Here is a 16489-nt window from a genome sequence, read left to right on the forward strand (position 1 = left end):
CCTAATGATGATACACTAGTTGCTCAGACTTCACAAAGCACATGCAAGTATATTTAAGCTTAGCTGTACAACGGAATTTGTTTCTATTCATTAAATATATATAAGGACACATGAACACACTTAAATCAGCAAGTGAACCTACCCACCTAAAAAAGTAAAAAACATGACACAGTCCTAGAACTGATTTGGCTTTTCCCCAGTGGTAAGAAATTTTTCCCTATATGATATGATGCTTAATTTATCTCACACACACTCACTATTAAGTTCAAAGAAGGTTTTGCATAGAAACTCCTATAACCTTTTCAGGTTTTGCATCCTTAAACCAACTGTTGCTATGCGGGGTTATCTTTTGGGTTACAGACTGACAGTTTCCTGTGCTGTTGGCACTACAGATCTTGTATGCAGCTCCAGCATGCAGTACGGAGCATCTTATCTAGACCTTGCCTGTCTACCGTAATTCATGCAACTGAGTCCATGGGCTTGGAGCAAACAAGCAAAGCTTATGCATATACTTAAAATAAAGCATGATCTTAAGTACTCTACTTAAGTCAGGGCCTTTTTCAGGAATGATAAATGTGAAAAACATTGAAAAGGAAGGCAATTCCTTGTGGATTGAAGACATAAGAAAACACTTCTTCAACTTTGGGCAAAGTATTTGCATACACTACAGTGGCTTTTGGATTGTGAGGATTAATACTTTTCTAATGCATATTGTTGGTCAAAAAAGCAAATGCATGGGAACATGACTTTAAGATAAATACAACTGGTGATCTTACAAAGGTAATTGATTTGTAATTAATTCCTATTTCTGAGCCCAGCTTTCAAAATAATGTCTGCGCTGAACCTTACTTACAAACTTTACAACAGAATTGAACTATGATTTTGTGAAGACACCATTTTACCTTCTGTAAGTGGCAGCATAATTAAAGCCCTGACAAACACATAAATCCATAATGGTGCAAAAAGATGAATTCTGTAGTAAGATACACATGATTTCAAAACAACATATGAAAAGACTATGGACATTCAGTGGATATGACAAATCCCATCAGCGTAGCTAAGGCAAATTATTACTAACAGCCCATTTACTCCTACCACCAACTGCTAATTCAGCTGAAGACCACAGTTGGAGGTATCAGGGTGACAAATTCAAGTCAGACATCTTAGTGGAGCTGGGAATCTGGACTCAGATCATCTGATAAGTAAAACAGCAAGTACGTACGTGCCAACAGAGTGAGGCATTCCAACAGAATCTAGTGCGTCTCGGGGCCATCCATATGCTTCACCATATGTCCGTGAGAAGAGGGGTCCAGAATCACTCTCTGAAAAGGGCTGGCTCTCAAGATACCAGCCAGAATCCCAATTTTGCTGTATTAATTGGTGTGTAAGCACCTGTATTCCCTCCAACAGACTACTGATTTTAGCTCAGAGGGAAAATACGGAACACAACCATTTGCTGATTCAGAACCTGAGTCCCACAGGGCAAGTTCTAGTAGGGAAGAAAAGACTGCTCTGGGCTGCACTTCTTCAGAGCCAATTCAACCTCTGTGTATTAACCACAAAGAAGCCACACAGAGATGTTACTATATAAAACAGCAATACGGAGGAGCACCTGGACAGCTTGCTTTATTTTGCCTTCTATTCTGTTCTTCACTTACATTTTTCTGGGGGTGACTAGCTGCAGTGTATTTTCACATTTCAGTCCTACCTTATCGCTGTCCACTGTGTTCTGTGACGTCCTGGATGCAATGGAAATGGTGTCAGGTTGACTGCTGCCATCTCCTTGGCTGTCTGCATCGTCTACTCCATCTCTGCAAAAGACATAATAGGGAAACAATGATGCTTACTTAACACACCACCTTGGAATGTGCACAACTTTATAGGTGGATTTGAGAAGTGCCGAGTCAGTGTGCCAGAGCCGGCTTTGTGCTAAAATTACCTCACCGATGCAGCTCATGTTGCTACGTAGCTTGCAATTTAAAATTATGTCAACCTCAGACATAGGGTTTGGATTAGCACATAATAACAACTTTAGTTGCTGAAAACAGGATGGCCATTGCCTGCATGTTTACAGCAAAGACAACTCTTGTGTTCATAAATAGCTCTGTAATGAGGGTGTCAAGCAAAAATTTTCCTTCAATTAGATTTCTGCCTTAACCAAAACTATTCAGCCCAGGCTATAGATGGCACTGAAGGAAGGGATATTTCTCTAGTCTCACAGGAACATTCTCAGGAATTTAATACTAAGTCATAAAAATTATATCCAAACAAACATAAATAAAGACAATATAGAGTTCTACAAGTCTAACCCTATGAGTCTGCTATCAGAGGGCATTTTCTTCCTTTTTGCTGTATAGATACAGTCCTCCTAAATTTTTACTGGTCTTTTAAAAATAAACTTTTAAATAATATAAAATACGTATTTAAGGAAAAGAAAAAGTAAATAAGATCTCCATTCTGTACTAGAAAACTCTTGTATTGGTGCATGTCTCCAGGAAGAAATGTTTGGATCTCTGCCTTGCTACAGGTGTTCTCGGTGACCTTGGTTGCTCATGCTTTGGATGCCTCTATAATATGCAAGAGTGATAAAACTTGATGAGGAAATTGAGATTATCAAATTACAGGTGGGAATACCGGCATAACAGCAAAAGAACAATTAATTTTCTGCAATTCCTATTTAATTCAGGATTCAAAGAAGTTGACAAAAAAAATTAATATTAACTCACAGGCTGAAATGAGTTTGTATTTAATGATGAAACATCAACTCTCCTCTGCAATAATACATTGTCATGACCAGCTGTGATTTTCATTGTCAAACAGTTCAAAATGCCAAACAGGGAGAAAACCAAAATCTCTTAACACTCATATATAAAGAAGTAAATTCTACTTTGGGAAAGAAACATAACCTTGGACCCTGAGGAATTTTTATTATTTATGTCTCTCTAACACATTGAATGAGTAAATTAAAACACCTTTGTATGTATATCATAGAAAAACTTTCTAGCTACTTTTGCCAAGACAACATATAAAAAGCAAACATGATGAAAACTGCTTTTAACTATAGTAAGAAAAAGTGAATACAATAAGAAGCCCACAGACACTACATTGATGTCGGTCAAGAAAAAACTCGTGATTTCATGTGGTATGGAATGACTGAGATTACCTTCTACTGTTGTTCCGCTGCTTTGCTGGTGTCTTGGGGAGCTGAATTGGCTCTTTCAGAGCTCCTTTCAGATGGATAATCCTTTCTTGAATGACTTCCCGGATATTTTTGATCCATTCTTGTTTTGTTTCAATACTGGATGCCTAAAATTCCACAAGACAGAAAAACGGAGACTTTATAATATTCCAAGGATGTCACCTCCTATGTAGAAGAATCATGGCTGGCTGTTGAAAATGCACGGTTAACTGCTTCTCCTCTCTGCTGCATAGTTTTAGCTGCTGAAGTACCTGGCAACCCCTTGAGAATTGAAGGTATTTTTACCAGACCTACTTGGCAAGCAGCAGCAAAGCACCTAAGCTCTGGATAAATATATTTAATACCAGCAATACAGCATACTCTGCAGAGGGGAAATAGGTTATCAGACAACATAACTATAACACACTCTTTGTTAGAAACTCACTTGACAGAAATGGCTGTCAGCTCTGGAGGTTTGACCTTCGATAAGCCTAGTGGCAAAGGACTAATACAATTATACCTCCCAGACAGACACCCTGAGACATGCCCTGTGTCAGTGTGCAGCTGCTCAACCCAGGCTGCAAGAAGAATGTAATTTCAGCAAGGCTGCACAACTGCCCTATCTTGATTCATACTGAGGCCTTAGAGCTGAATTGCTCCTGATGCAGGCATGACCCTGCTGACACACACGGAAGCTATGTGAATATGATGAGGGAAGAAACTGACATTTAATTTAGTGCTCCCAGGGCCTCAACTAGAAGCTCTACAGTCAAAGAAAACAAGCAGAAAAGACTTACTTTCAGCACTGTTTTATTGTCTGAGGATGGTGTTCGTCCAGACCACAAAGCAAATTTACAGGGATCTCCTTCAACATGTTCAGTCACCCCCAGTTCTGAGGTCTAGTGTGGAGGAGAGATAATAAGAGATTGCATGTATATGAAGTCTCATGATTCTAGAAAACTTTACATTTGTAGTGAGAAGTGGAGAGGCAGAGATGGATAGGGGAGTGAGATCTTGCCTCTAATTCCTACACACAGATAAAAGAACCAGAAAACTGCCAGGGGATGGCAGGGAAGTGAATGGCTTGAGTGATCATCCTTGTCTTTCCCACCAACCCTTCACATCTCACTGCCTTAAATCTCTCCAGACTCACTGTGAGCTTAGCTTCCAGGTGAGCCCCACAGGGTCCAGAGCCAGCCCTTCCAGGTGGCATGAGTATCCCCAACCCAGCATGGGGACATATGAGCCATCCCCAAACTCCACCTCTACCTACAAGAAACACAACACCCAGAACATTTTCTTTGCAGCCACACCTACCAGTAACTTGTTCTTGTAAACATATTTTGTGTGTCCTGAAGAATCTTTAATCTCTTTGCTAAACACCAAAGAGATTTCAAAGAGAAACAAATGCCTCTCACGGCCTTTCCGAATGAGAGACTTGGGATCCCATACTTGGAAGGAATCCTGAAGAATCAGCTCTCCCTGGACATCCAGGTTCTCATCAAACCCTAAAACCACAAAATACATTAGCTTGTATTTGTTCTTGGGACCAGTAATGCCCAGAAACATCAGAGCAGTAAGGACTTGAAATAAAAGGGTCTTTCTCTCTTTTTTTTAATGCATATTCTGAAAGGATATTAATGGTCATCCACTGCCCCAGTGAAAATATTTTTCTTCTTTTTCCTACTGCAATGATGTAATTGTTTCACCAGAGGCAAATACGTCACATGTGCTAGATGAGACTGCTGCTAAAATGTAGTAGTAACTACTTAAAGATAAATATTATAAGGATTTCAGTGCTGGTTACAGTACACAGAACTGCAAAGCAAGAGATCTTGTGCATGTTAATACAAATACAGAGAAATGCAACACGCAGTGGCTGGAAGTGCCCCATCATACCATGATGCCTTCAAGCATGCTAACCCAAACTTTAGGGGGCTGTGAGTCCACAGCAGTGGTGTGGGGGAGCTACATCTGAGAGTAAATTGGTATGGTGTCTGAAACAAGCTTTCCAGAAGGAGTTACTCATTCTCCAAGCTGCATGTCAAAAACCTTCACATGGCTGAGGATCACAGGACACCCTCCAAATAACTGGGATGCTTGAGGGAAAAGGAAGTCCCTAGTGCAAGGTGCCCTCCACAGGCTGTTGTCTCAGCTGTGGGGTCACACTTCTCTCCAGTGCTGGACACTGCTCTTTCACCAGCACAGCCCACTGCTCTTCATGCCAAACAGCTCTGGTCCCTGCTCCAAATATTCAGGAATAATGTTTTATTCAGAGGACAACTGTACAAGTGCTTGTCTACCCTAACAAAGTCATCCCTGCTTCTTTATTATTGCATGGTGCTGGTCTTCTCATGTGGACAGATTATCTAGGCATTACTTTGGGAAACCTGGCTCTTCACCAGACACCACAGTTAAAACCATCTTTATAGTGTTCCTACCTATGCTGGGTCAGTTTACCCCCTGCAATTTTAACTACTTGGTCTTAACGTGCTGCTTAGCTACTGGCACCATTTCTTTTTTCTTGCCTGTTTTAATATTCTGCTTCTTTCCTGGTTCTGACTCAAGCCAGGATGGAAATGATTTTCCCAGGCCAAGAAAATGTTTGCGAGGCAATAAAGCATCTCTGTCCGTAATAAAATTTTTAAATTTTAGAAATACTCCACACATCAAAAAGCCAATAAAAGACTTAATTTTGAGGCAATCAAAATATTTTTCTATCATTTTGAAATACTTTTCAATACTTTTTTTTTAATAAATCTTTGGAATAATTATACCAATATTTTGAAACACCAGTTGTTTTGACTCAGAAAACCAGAACTTTTCCCTTTGAAATATTGAGACAGTATTTAGAAATGTTTTCATCCAATAACCATTATGGCTGCCAGGAGCTAAACTGATACTGTTTCAGGAGGAGGATTTTTGTTTCATTAAGTAAGAATGTTTTAACCAAATATGTATATACATTATACGTATGCATACATATACACACCTGTATGTATATATCTATACACACATATAAATATATATATACAGGCACATAAGATATAAGTAAACAAATGCCCAAGATTTCCTAGACAGCTTTATTCTTCCAAGACTTTTGAAGAAATACCAGAAACGAGCTAGGAAGCACCTGAGAATTACGATCAATCACCAGTATTGCTACAGTCAGCCTGTACTAACTTTCTACACAAGTTACAAGGAGGCTTCATTTATCAGTGGTCCCTCCCCTGCCCTGGCCACCTGCCCATCTGCTACCTTCCAGCATGCTGACATGCATTGCGTCGTTGGCCTTCTTTGGGACACTGAGCATCACCTCCAGACCATCTTTGAGTTCCCCTTTGCCCTCCTCACAGCAGGTCAGCAGTTCCTAAGAAGCAATGCAGAACACTGATAAACAAACTCTGATCAACATACTGGCTTGATATCTGAATGTGTTACTTGGTACATGTAACTACTTTGCTAACAGTGACTGGAGAAAGCTGAACTGCATCAAAACCCACTGTGGATGCTCAGAGATTGTAGGAATCAAATGAGAATGACTGTAAAAGGTGCTGTCAAGTGACACTGTGCACTCAGATTCCCGGGGACCTGCAGCCTATGCTGCAGTCATCAGTCAGTCTAGCTGTGCGAGCCAGGTTGCAGGACCCCTGCCTGATCCTTCAGTGCTCATGAGTACTGTAGGGCTGGCAAGTGTGCTGTGGCCAGGGCAGGGAGATCCCTTCAGGAATGATTTGCCTGAGGAAGAAACCAAAGGGGTGATGACTGAAGGGGTGGTTTAGCATCTCCATTATCAGATGATTTGTGCAGTGCAGGCTTGCTGTCCCACAGTGCTCACTAGACTATGATAAACCTGTGTGCTGTTTCACTAAACTGGTACAAAGCACAAATTTGTCAACACATTAAATGTAGTCAGGAAGTACCTTCCTAGTACAATACATCAGTCCTTTGGTGTATACACAGGAAACATCCTATCTCGTACTAGCTTTTCAAAGTCAGATTCTGTCTCTTCCCTTAACACCCAGATGTTTTTTCTTCTAAGTTACATCTAAAATTCACCTAGTCACAAGATATTGCAAAAACCTGTAACCAATTTACAACAAACCAACAAAGGTGGTTTTTTTTTTATTTTTTTTGTTAATGGGAAATGTTAATGTTTCACTTAGAAGTCCTTGCTTTGTATATGAAGCTTTTCCCTGTTTTTCAAATGTGAGCATGTTAGTTCCCAAATAGAATCTAATGCCAGTGAAGCAGTTTGGGTCAAGAGTCAGTGAAATTTCCCAAAGTTCATTACTGTTGCCACTGAAGCCTTTAATCAAAATATTACATGTCACAAACTTTAGCAAGAAAGAACGTAAACAGTCCTGTCATCCCTTCAAATGTCCCTTTCCCAGTTCTCACTTTTTAGGTTTGAATCCACTTGGATAAAAAAAACCAAAAAAACCTGAACCCAACCCCCCCCACAAACAAAGAGTTGTAACAGGTGATCAGTTTTTTGCTGTTTGTATTTTTCTTTCTGTGAGACTTTTCCTTTAAAATAACCAAACACCCAACCTGATTTCACACATTGTTGCCACGCTCAGGCCTGGGAAGTAGGAGCACCAGCTCAGCAGCAGCTGCTTACAGGTCATGAACAGGTAATGAAACAGCTCCCTTAAGAATAGGTTAATTCATTACACCCACGAACTGCTCTGCATGTTCATGAACTGATTTGGGGAGCTCACTATGGTACCTTCAGTAGGAGCTGATATTTTGTGATCCTCTGGACAGGCTTGATTAAGTAAGAAGAGATAGAGTTGGCCAGACCATGTCTTTGCTGAATTTCCTAGAAGAGATAAAAACAGTAGTCAGTCATGGAAAACTATTAAACTGCTGCCAGACAGAACCACCCATAACTAAGTTTAGCTCTGGATCTCTGGCTTTCTTTGTTTAGTTTTTTAACTGTCTTTAAGCTCACATGCAAATAACCATGGTTTCAGAGAGGCTGGCAATAAACTGCAGAGTTCCCCTAAGGCTGCTTAAACTGCAGGGACTTTGTGCAAGTCAAGCTAAGGCTACGTTGAGTAAACTACACAGGCTTCAATTTAAATACGACTTATCTTTCATGTCAACCGGTTTCTCTTAGCTATGAAGGCTGAAAGCAGAGTCTTAACATCCAATTAAAATGGAGTGACATTAAATTAAATTGCATGCGTAGAGCGTAATTTAGCTGTCTAAACTTCAGCATCTAGTGCCATTTGAAAGCCCTGGGGATAGCTGAAATATCCACATGCGAGTAACAGGTCTGACATGGTGATGACAGACCTATGGTATTCAGAGGTAGCACCTGGGGGCCAGGAGAGATACCCTTATGACATCTTTTACAGCACTGAATGCTTCTGTTTTGTCACCTGAATTTCAACCTAAATGTCTGTGCTGATCACACATTTTGTGTGATGTGTTCACGTGTGAACTTCTGGAGACAGTGCAGATAGGCACCTGGTTAGGTCTGCAAAGTGCCCAGCTGCTTCTCTCCAGCTGGTTCCAGTGGGAGTTAGGAGCTCCTGATAATCTTACAGGGCGCTAAACCACATAATTAGCCTTCTAAAAGGCTTCAAACTTATGCCCTACAGTGGTAGATTCTGTACTGAAATAGAACAGGTTGGAATTCCTTCTGTCTCCACAAAGGCATGCCTCCCCTTGCTCCTGAACATCAGGAAATCCTTGGTTCCTACAGGAGCAGATGGGGAAGAGAATGGGACCTATCTCCAGCTACTGGAGGGTAAATTTGGAGCTGTAAAGAAGTCACAGAAGATGAAGGTGGAAGAGCTGCCAAGAATGGAGATTCTTTTTTTGTATACAGTCTGATTTTCTGCTGAGTACTGGGGAGGTTACCAGGTTTTTTTAGGTCCAGTGTTTATGCTTGGATATAAAAATAGCCACTTTTCACACAACGTGCCAACAGATATATATTTTTTTGTACTAGGTAAGTTTGTCTTAGAAAAAAATATCACTGGTGCCACGAACAAGACCCAGAGAGAAGGGGCTCTGTGTGCAGATTAATGGAATTTGCATGAAGCTGAGCCACGGCTGGTGCCAAACAGGGACACTGCCTGCAGAGCATAGCTTGGAAGTCTACTAGTAACTGCAGGAGCCAGCAAGACCTCGGCCATGTCCGTGAGCTTCCTGGAGCTAAGTACAATTGTTTTTGCAGGATCCAAATAATGAATTTAGCTTTACTCCTTCCTCCCAGCTCTCTGAACAGCAGGACATGCTCCCAGCAAAATGTCACCCCTTCAGGCATTCCTTGCTCTGCTAGGATGCTCCCTGGTCATACCGTGCAGAGACAGAGTGGGTTGGTGGAGTGACATTTGTCCCTGATGCATAGGAACCCGCAGCAGTAAGGCAATAGCACTGTTAGATGGCAAACGGACAAGTACATTGCTGGAAAGGGACATTCTCCCTGCAGCTTCTCCCTCTGGTCCCTCAAGTGTTGGAGTAAGATGGCAACTTGCTGGAGTGTGTCTTGAGTTGGTTTGTAACAACTGGAGATGTCTGGATGTAATGTGGGTCTGTGCAGGGCAGAGCACAGTAGTGCAGACATTTCTCACACGCCTCTAAGTAACCTGAAGTGCAGATATATCTGAGTTATCTTTGAAGCAGCTGGCAGGTTTAAGAAGCAAGCTAGCCACAGGGCTCTGTGCTTTCTACTTTGCCCTGCTTCTTGTTTAAAGCAAGCTTGGTTCACATTATAGTTGCACCATGGCTCACCATCAGACACAAGTTATTTCCTGGGTGGAAAAGTGCCCCAGGGGCCTGGAAGAAATGAAGATATCTGACAAGGCAAGAGGTGCTGGCAGTTGTGCATTGCAAACTCTATGAGCTGCAGCACAGGATCAATGTGTAATCTTACATGCAATGACAGAATCCCAAACTCCAAGAATGTCCTCTGCATAGGACCCTCAGAGGCCCTTGAATGGACAAGATGGAAACAGGAACACTTGAATACAATTTCATACCATAGGAATTGCTGAATTTACCATGAAGCAATGATAAAGTGCCCAGATTTTGTATAAAATGTCTAAAGAGATTCACAAATTAAGGTAAGTCATCTAATGATGTACAGTTGTTTCGTAGGAGGACAAACTGCATCCTGAACTGGGTATACAAACTAACGGCTTGCTGAGTAATCTGATTCAGTGCTAAAGCTCTCACAAAACATTCAGGTTTTGTAATGCACGACACAAATGGTTGGTGAGCAATTTCAGAAAAAAATATTTCTGCTTGTGCCTCTGCCTATTTCCTAAGGGACACTCCAGCTCAGGGGAGAAACTGTCCAACAACCATCATCCATGCAGAAAGACAATACTCTGCAATGCTACAAAAGTCAATGAGCTTTTACCATGTTCCATGCTGGTCGTGCAAGTTAAAGGTGCCCTGAGGCTTCTTGAATGTAACAACTGATCTTTTCCAAGATTTAAAGAAAAAAATACTCAAAATAGAAGCAGTATGCAGATGACTGAAACAAACTCTAGTTTTGTCCTGAGAACAAAAGCTCATTTAAATAACAGACAATAAAATCAACATGATCACTGCAATAATATGCTGATTTCCACCAGCTGAAGCTGAGGCCCAGCACATGTTGGTAATCAAATATACATCTTGCTAGCCTGAAGTATATGGTATTACAAATGTTAAAGATTGCTAAACATGGTAGGCATCATATATCTTTGAAACAGTAATACTCTCAAATGCTGAACAAGAAAGATACAAAAAGTGAAAGAACTAAATTTGTAAGTCTACTGCAGTCATATAAGAGTAAGCATACTAGTTCCATCCCCTATGCAAATTCCAGCTATTATAACCATACCAATAACTTAAGAATTTTATAAAAAATGCAAGATTTGCAGGGAGGGAAGATAATACCCTTTATCCTTTATTACACTAAAGCTATAGGATAAATTAGGGAAGTTTTATAATTGAGAGTTTGTGCATAATTTTCTGTCTGTATTAACTGGTCTAAGAAGAGAAACTGCTTTTCTTTACATATATGGCTTTACTTACATCCTTAGAACATCCCAGCTATGACAGCATTGTTACTAATTCTCTTCAGTTTCGTACAATATATGTCACTTATTTTTTGCTCCTTCTCCTACTTATCTAACCTTTACAATAAGCTCTGAAGCTACAAACTTTTCATAGACTTGAACAGTTCAAACAGATTACTGGGACTTGGGACTGCTTGTTTTCATCCCAAAGATGGCTTTCTATGGTTTATACAATTTGAGGAGTTGTAAACTTGTGATCTTCAGACAGGTTTCTTATGAAGGGGTGTTATTCTAGATAACTCTCACCATTAGGGTATCGTGGGAAATTCCAGGTTCTGCCTGGAAAAGAACCTGTATTCCTTGGGCCAGACTGTTCCCTGTCCTACCACTGGACCACTGCCAGTCCAAGATCAAGATAAGAAGGATCTACAGGTACTTTGCACCACCTTAGAGGATTTCATTTTTTTTTTTGGAGGGGGTGATCTCCAGCTTTCTTTTTGCACAGTCTTCACTTGATAGTGGAGCACAATTCCTGCCGATAGAAGGAAAACATCTCCCCTTGCAAAACAAGTGTCAGATACAGACACTTGAATATTCACTATTAAGAAACGTCAGGCAGGTTTCCAGCCCATATACAGAGCTGGAGTGTAAAAGCTGAGCAGAGGAAACACTTTTAACCTGTGCAAACCGCACTGACAGACACCTAAGGCGGTTCAAACCCTCCACGAGTCACCAACCAGGATCAACCATTCAACAAGCTCAAGCGCCACCTCCTGGAAAATCTCTTCAATTCGATTCAATTCTACTTTCAGGCCATATGGTAACAAGGCAAAAGAAAAGTTCATCAGTTTTCCTCTGGCTCATGCAAGATCTTTCAATGTTGAGTTTAACTGAAAAGCTATAACCATTGCCACATAGGAAACCCAGAGGAGCCGATTCACCTCAGCTGCCAACCACATCACAGGTTGGATCCTGCTGAGTGGTTACATTTGTAATGAGATTTTCAATGCTTTGGAAAAGAGGTCTTAACTTTTTTTCAGAAAGGTGACTAATTAAAGCTATAAGGTAGCAGTCAAGCATAGAAAAATGGATAATGTTGCAAAAATCAGAGGGAAAGCTTAGTTTAAAAGTACTCAAAAGCTTTAAAGGTTTTTCTCAGCCTACAAAACTGCGGTTAGAGCCTGCAAATGTCTATCACCTGGTGTAGTGCTTGTAAGGGAAATAGTCTAACTGCAGTTAATAGAACTCCTTACTAGCATGATGAAGCAAATGTGTAATAGGGTGGGTAAAATTTGCACAACAGAAGGGCAGCATCTTGTTTTGGACTGGGGGATTTGAAGTCATAAAATATAATGGGATCTGCTTTTCATTCTACCACTAAACCCAGAAGTAGAGGGTACATCTAAACCAGATTTTTAGAAAGGATTCGGTCTGAAAAATGCACAAAGGTTCCCATAAGAATATGCGTCTCCATCAAAAATGACTTGTCACACTGATGAAGATCACACATCACACCACAGCCTATCAGTTTTCACAGCATGGAATATCTGCAGTGGAATGAAAAACCCAAACCCCAAAGCAAAAAAAGGAACCCGTTGCTCAGATGTAAGAAGGTGTTTCAGATGCCCTGTGCACGCTGAAGGAAAATAGCAGTGGCTGCTTACATCAAAGAAAGTCCCTGCATGTTCCAGGATGAGCTGGTTGGAGTCAGGCTTGTTTTTGCAGTAGGTGACATACATCTGAAATTTATCTGCCTGTGAAAACAAACATCAAAGGAAAAGCAAGATAAGCTATTTTTCTGTCCCCAGTCTTTCATTAAGGCTCACCAGGACACACACAGGTGATAAACCTTCCCCTCAGAGACATAAGATTTGTAAATTACAAACAAAAGACTTACAGACAGTTCTTACCTTACCTGGGCAGTTCTGAGGAGAATGAGGTGCACCATATAACAGCTATGAGAGGCTTTCTTTACAATGATACAAAGGGAAGGTCTAAAAAGTGAATCCAGATATAAAATAATTTCTAAGAGCTCTAATTACACAGACTGTATCCAGAAGTCTGCAAGTCTCAAGACCCAGTCATGAGTGTTGGTTCTGTCATCTGCTTGACAATAAAGCTGGTGTAGAAACTGGGCAAGAGACTCCATGAGCTTAAATTGGACTGAGCCAACATTTTTGACTTAAGACTGGTTCAGATTTGTGATGCCTGGCCGAGACTTGCCTTTCCTACTTTGGTTCAGTCTTTAATGGTACAAACTTTATGTTGTGCTAGGAGTGTTTTGGATTTCACTTCCTAATTTATTTATTTTTAAAGGGAAATTAAGAGCATATGTGCACTCCTGCCTTAAAGCAATTTTGCATTATTGAACTTTGGTCTCAGAAAGAAGCAGGCAAACAGAAGAAGATAATAGCTTTCTTTTATTACTATTCCATTTTTTATATGAAGTGTCTACATAACGGGACAATTGGGCAGGCAGCTTTTTATACATGTCTGTAACCATACACACAGGTCTGCACATGTACTATTGCTGAGATGATGTGGTAGTATCTTAACGTACCATGAAGATTTTGCATAGAATGATACATAAAATGTGTCCATCTTTCATTAATATTTAATGGCTTTGTAAAAAATATTTCTGAATCCATTTCATCAATATTTGTGTCATGTTTTTAAATTAAAAGCCCATTTGAAATCACCCAAACATGCTCATTTTTTTGATAAGTGACAATTTTCTGTAATGACTTTTAAAATACTAATTCCCAGCTTTGAAACATGAATAAAACCAGCAGAGAAAACGTGAAGATGGCTGACTTGCCTGTTAAATATTTTGAAAAGAGAACAGCTTTCATACAGATAAATTACTTTTGCCAATTCCTGGAACCTCCTACACCCATGAAGACTGTCAGCATCAATATTTCAAGGTCCTGTTGGAAATTACTCTGGCAGTGGGTAATACAATGAGAGAGCACAGTGGCTCAGCATTTGACAGTAATTTATGACCGAAAATGTTGATGAAATATGTCGTTCATGCCTTTGTAGAGTCCTCATGGCATGACTATAATTCTCCAGGGAAGGCACAGTAAGATTTGAAAGGTCTGCCCTCCCAGGACCTTTCACAATGAATGTCACACCTACGTATAGGTTTGGTTTAATGAAATACTATTAAACAGGAACCAGTAGAGGTAAAATCTGTGCTAGTCAGTGCAGGACAAGAAGAGAGGCTCTAGAAAGCATTCGCTCCACTGCTTAGGAGCACAGTTAAGGAAGGGAACCTTTCACACTGAGCGAGGGACAAAGCGATCATTCCAGATTAGCTCCTAACCTCACTTATCACTAAGGATCTAATCATTGCTCCAGTTCCTAGCTTGTTTCCCTCTGTGATGGAGGAATTAATTTGAATAAATAATGAAAACAAGCCTCATTACCCAGGTGACGAAGCAGTGGCCCACATCCTCAGGCAGTTGTTCATATTTCTCCAGTTCTTTTAGAAAAATGCTGGAAAAAAGAAAACACCAAAGTAATTAGTTACAGTAAATAACCAGGAGAAGCAGAATGACCAACAAGTTAACCAGTGCTAATGATCAATACTTCTATCTTCTTCTTGCACAGAAGCATGCATATGGCAGCCTCTTCTCACCGTTTTTATGTGTATGATGCTGCATTTATCTGGCTGAAGCACTTGAAGAGTCCCAGAACTTCAACAGGGAAGGGCTTTCTGATTTGTTTTTTCAAACTGCTCTGGTTTTGATGTGTAACTTGAAGACAGACTTTGAAATTCAGACTGAACTTGCAGGATTCATCACCCCTAAATGTTAAGTATATAACTGCTATTGCATTCACATTATAGCAGGAACACAATGCCCTCTGAGCTGGTCTGATACACAGTCTTATCTTGATAAAATGGACTATGGTTAGTTACAGATTAAATACAGAGAGTCTCCAAGTTGCAGAGAAGCTACTTATTAACCCAGCTCATGTCAACCATCTCTTTTCCCCCTCCTCATGTTTTCCAAGAGATTATATTTTTAATAGGCAAACTTTGAGACTAGATCTAGTGCTGTGAGATGGAAAGCATGTATAGGACTACAAAACATCAGTATAAAGTATCTTCAATGTTGTTAATGAGCTGTAGACAAATTTTAAAATAAGTTGCAATTCATTTTTGTAAAACAAACAAAGCAAGCAATCAAACATTATTTTGCAAATCTGAATCAATCACTTTACACTCCTGTGTGCATTGTTCTGTAGATGTTCACTGCAGACACCATATGGTTGTATAGGTATACACATGCCTTTGGTTTCCTTAGTCAGTAAATATTAACAGGACTGTCAGGAAAACCTACTTGTTATGAAAGTCATATATCTCCTGAATATTGCCAAAGATGATGTGTTCTTTATTAAGGATCCCAGCAGGTATTTCTTCTACTCCACTTGTCATTTCCCAAAGGTAAGTCTGGAAGACACCAGCAATTCTTAGCTTTGTGAATAAATGCAATGAAAAAGAATAGATCTCCCTGTTCTATTGCCAAAGGCACAGGCTGACAAGAGAACTATGTACTCTGAGATCAAACTAACAAGCTAAAAAAAACATTAAAAAAATTAAGTATTCCACTGTCACAGAAAGCTCTCCAGAGAAATCCAAAGTGATGACACTTAGAAGTTGTCTAAGGAAAAACATGCCAACAACATCTGTCTTTGCTGTCCAACTGATGGTGTCCAAAAACTGCAGGCAGAAACAGTGGCAAGATAAGATGGTTTTGCCACTTCAGTAACATTACACACACAAAAATCTTTCAAACTGCAGGAATACGAAAGCTAACAGATTTCACTGCTTTTTCGCTTGAATATTACAGTCCCCTTCACCAACACCCTGCTGTAGAGCTAGACAAGATACTTGGCTGTGCAAATCCAGCTCTTTCCAAAAAAAATAAAATAACCCAAAGAAATAGATCTGAATTCTTAAGAAAATGCTCCATGATTCAAAAAAACCCCTATAAACCAACAAATTTCAGGTCAACATCCAAATATATTTCTCTTTACTGATTGTCAGAACATTGCTCTCGCTCTGCAGGGGTGAGTGCAGCTTTGTAAATAAAGACAAACTCGGGTGTCCCTGGAGGTGCAGATACTTACAGCCAAGTGTGGGAAGCACAGGGCATGGCTCAAACCAGTGGGAGACAAGCTTCCTCTGCTGCCCACCCAGCTCCCACCACCAGCAGGGCACAGCTCTGAGGCTAGTCACCAGTGGCGGTACCTTCACACAGTCTCTTGTCAAAGTACA

The 16489-nt window shown here is 40.3% G+C and overlaps 1 protein-coding gene across 1 annotated transcript in view; it reads right to left on the bottom strand.

The window, feature by feature from the left end:
* The window catches only part of LOC104409059 (kalirin), a gene marked incomplete at its 3' end in the record, with an annotated part of 77605 nt that overhangs the window by 34853 nt on the left and 26263 nt on the right, over nucleotides 1–16489 (bottom strand). The window contains exons 12-20 of the mRNA XM_010018838.1: nucleotides 15552–15661; nucleotides 14634–14703; nucleotides 12870–12959; nucleotides 7911–8003; nucleotides 6437–6548; nucleotides 4496–4686; nucleotides 3976–4077; nucleotides 3164–3306; nucleotides 1709–1811 (exon numbers count right to left, since the gene is read on the bottom strand). Of these exons, the coding sequence (XP_010017140.1) occupies nucleotides 1709–1811; nucleotides 3164–3306; nucleotides 3976–4077; nucleotides 4496–4686; nucleotides 6437–6548; nucleotides 7911–8003; nucleotides 12870–12959; nucleotides 14634–14703; nucleotides 15552–15661 (1014 nt within the window). The remainder of the gene's footprint in view (nucleotides 1–1708; nucleotides 1812–3163; nucleotides 3307–3975; nucleotides 4078–4495; nucleotides 4687–6436; nucleotides 6549–7910; nucleotides 8004–12869; nucleotides 12960–14633; nucleotides 14704–15551; nucleotides 15662–16489) is intronic.

The sequence above is a fragment of the Nestor notabilis genome, unplaced genomic scaffold (assembly GCF_000696875.1).
Source record: "Nestor notabilis isolate BGI_N333 unplaced genomic scaffold, ASM69687v1 scaffold32777, whole genome shotgun sequence".
NCBI lineage: Eukaryota > Metazoa > Chordata > Aves > Psittaciformes > Psittacidae > Nestor > Nestor notabilis.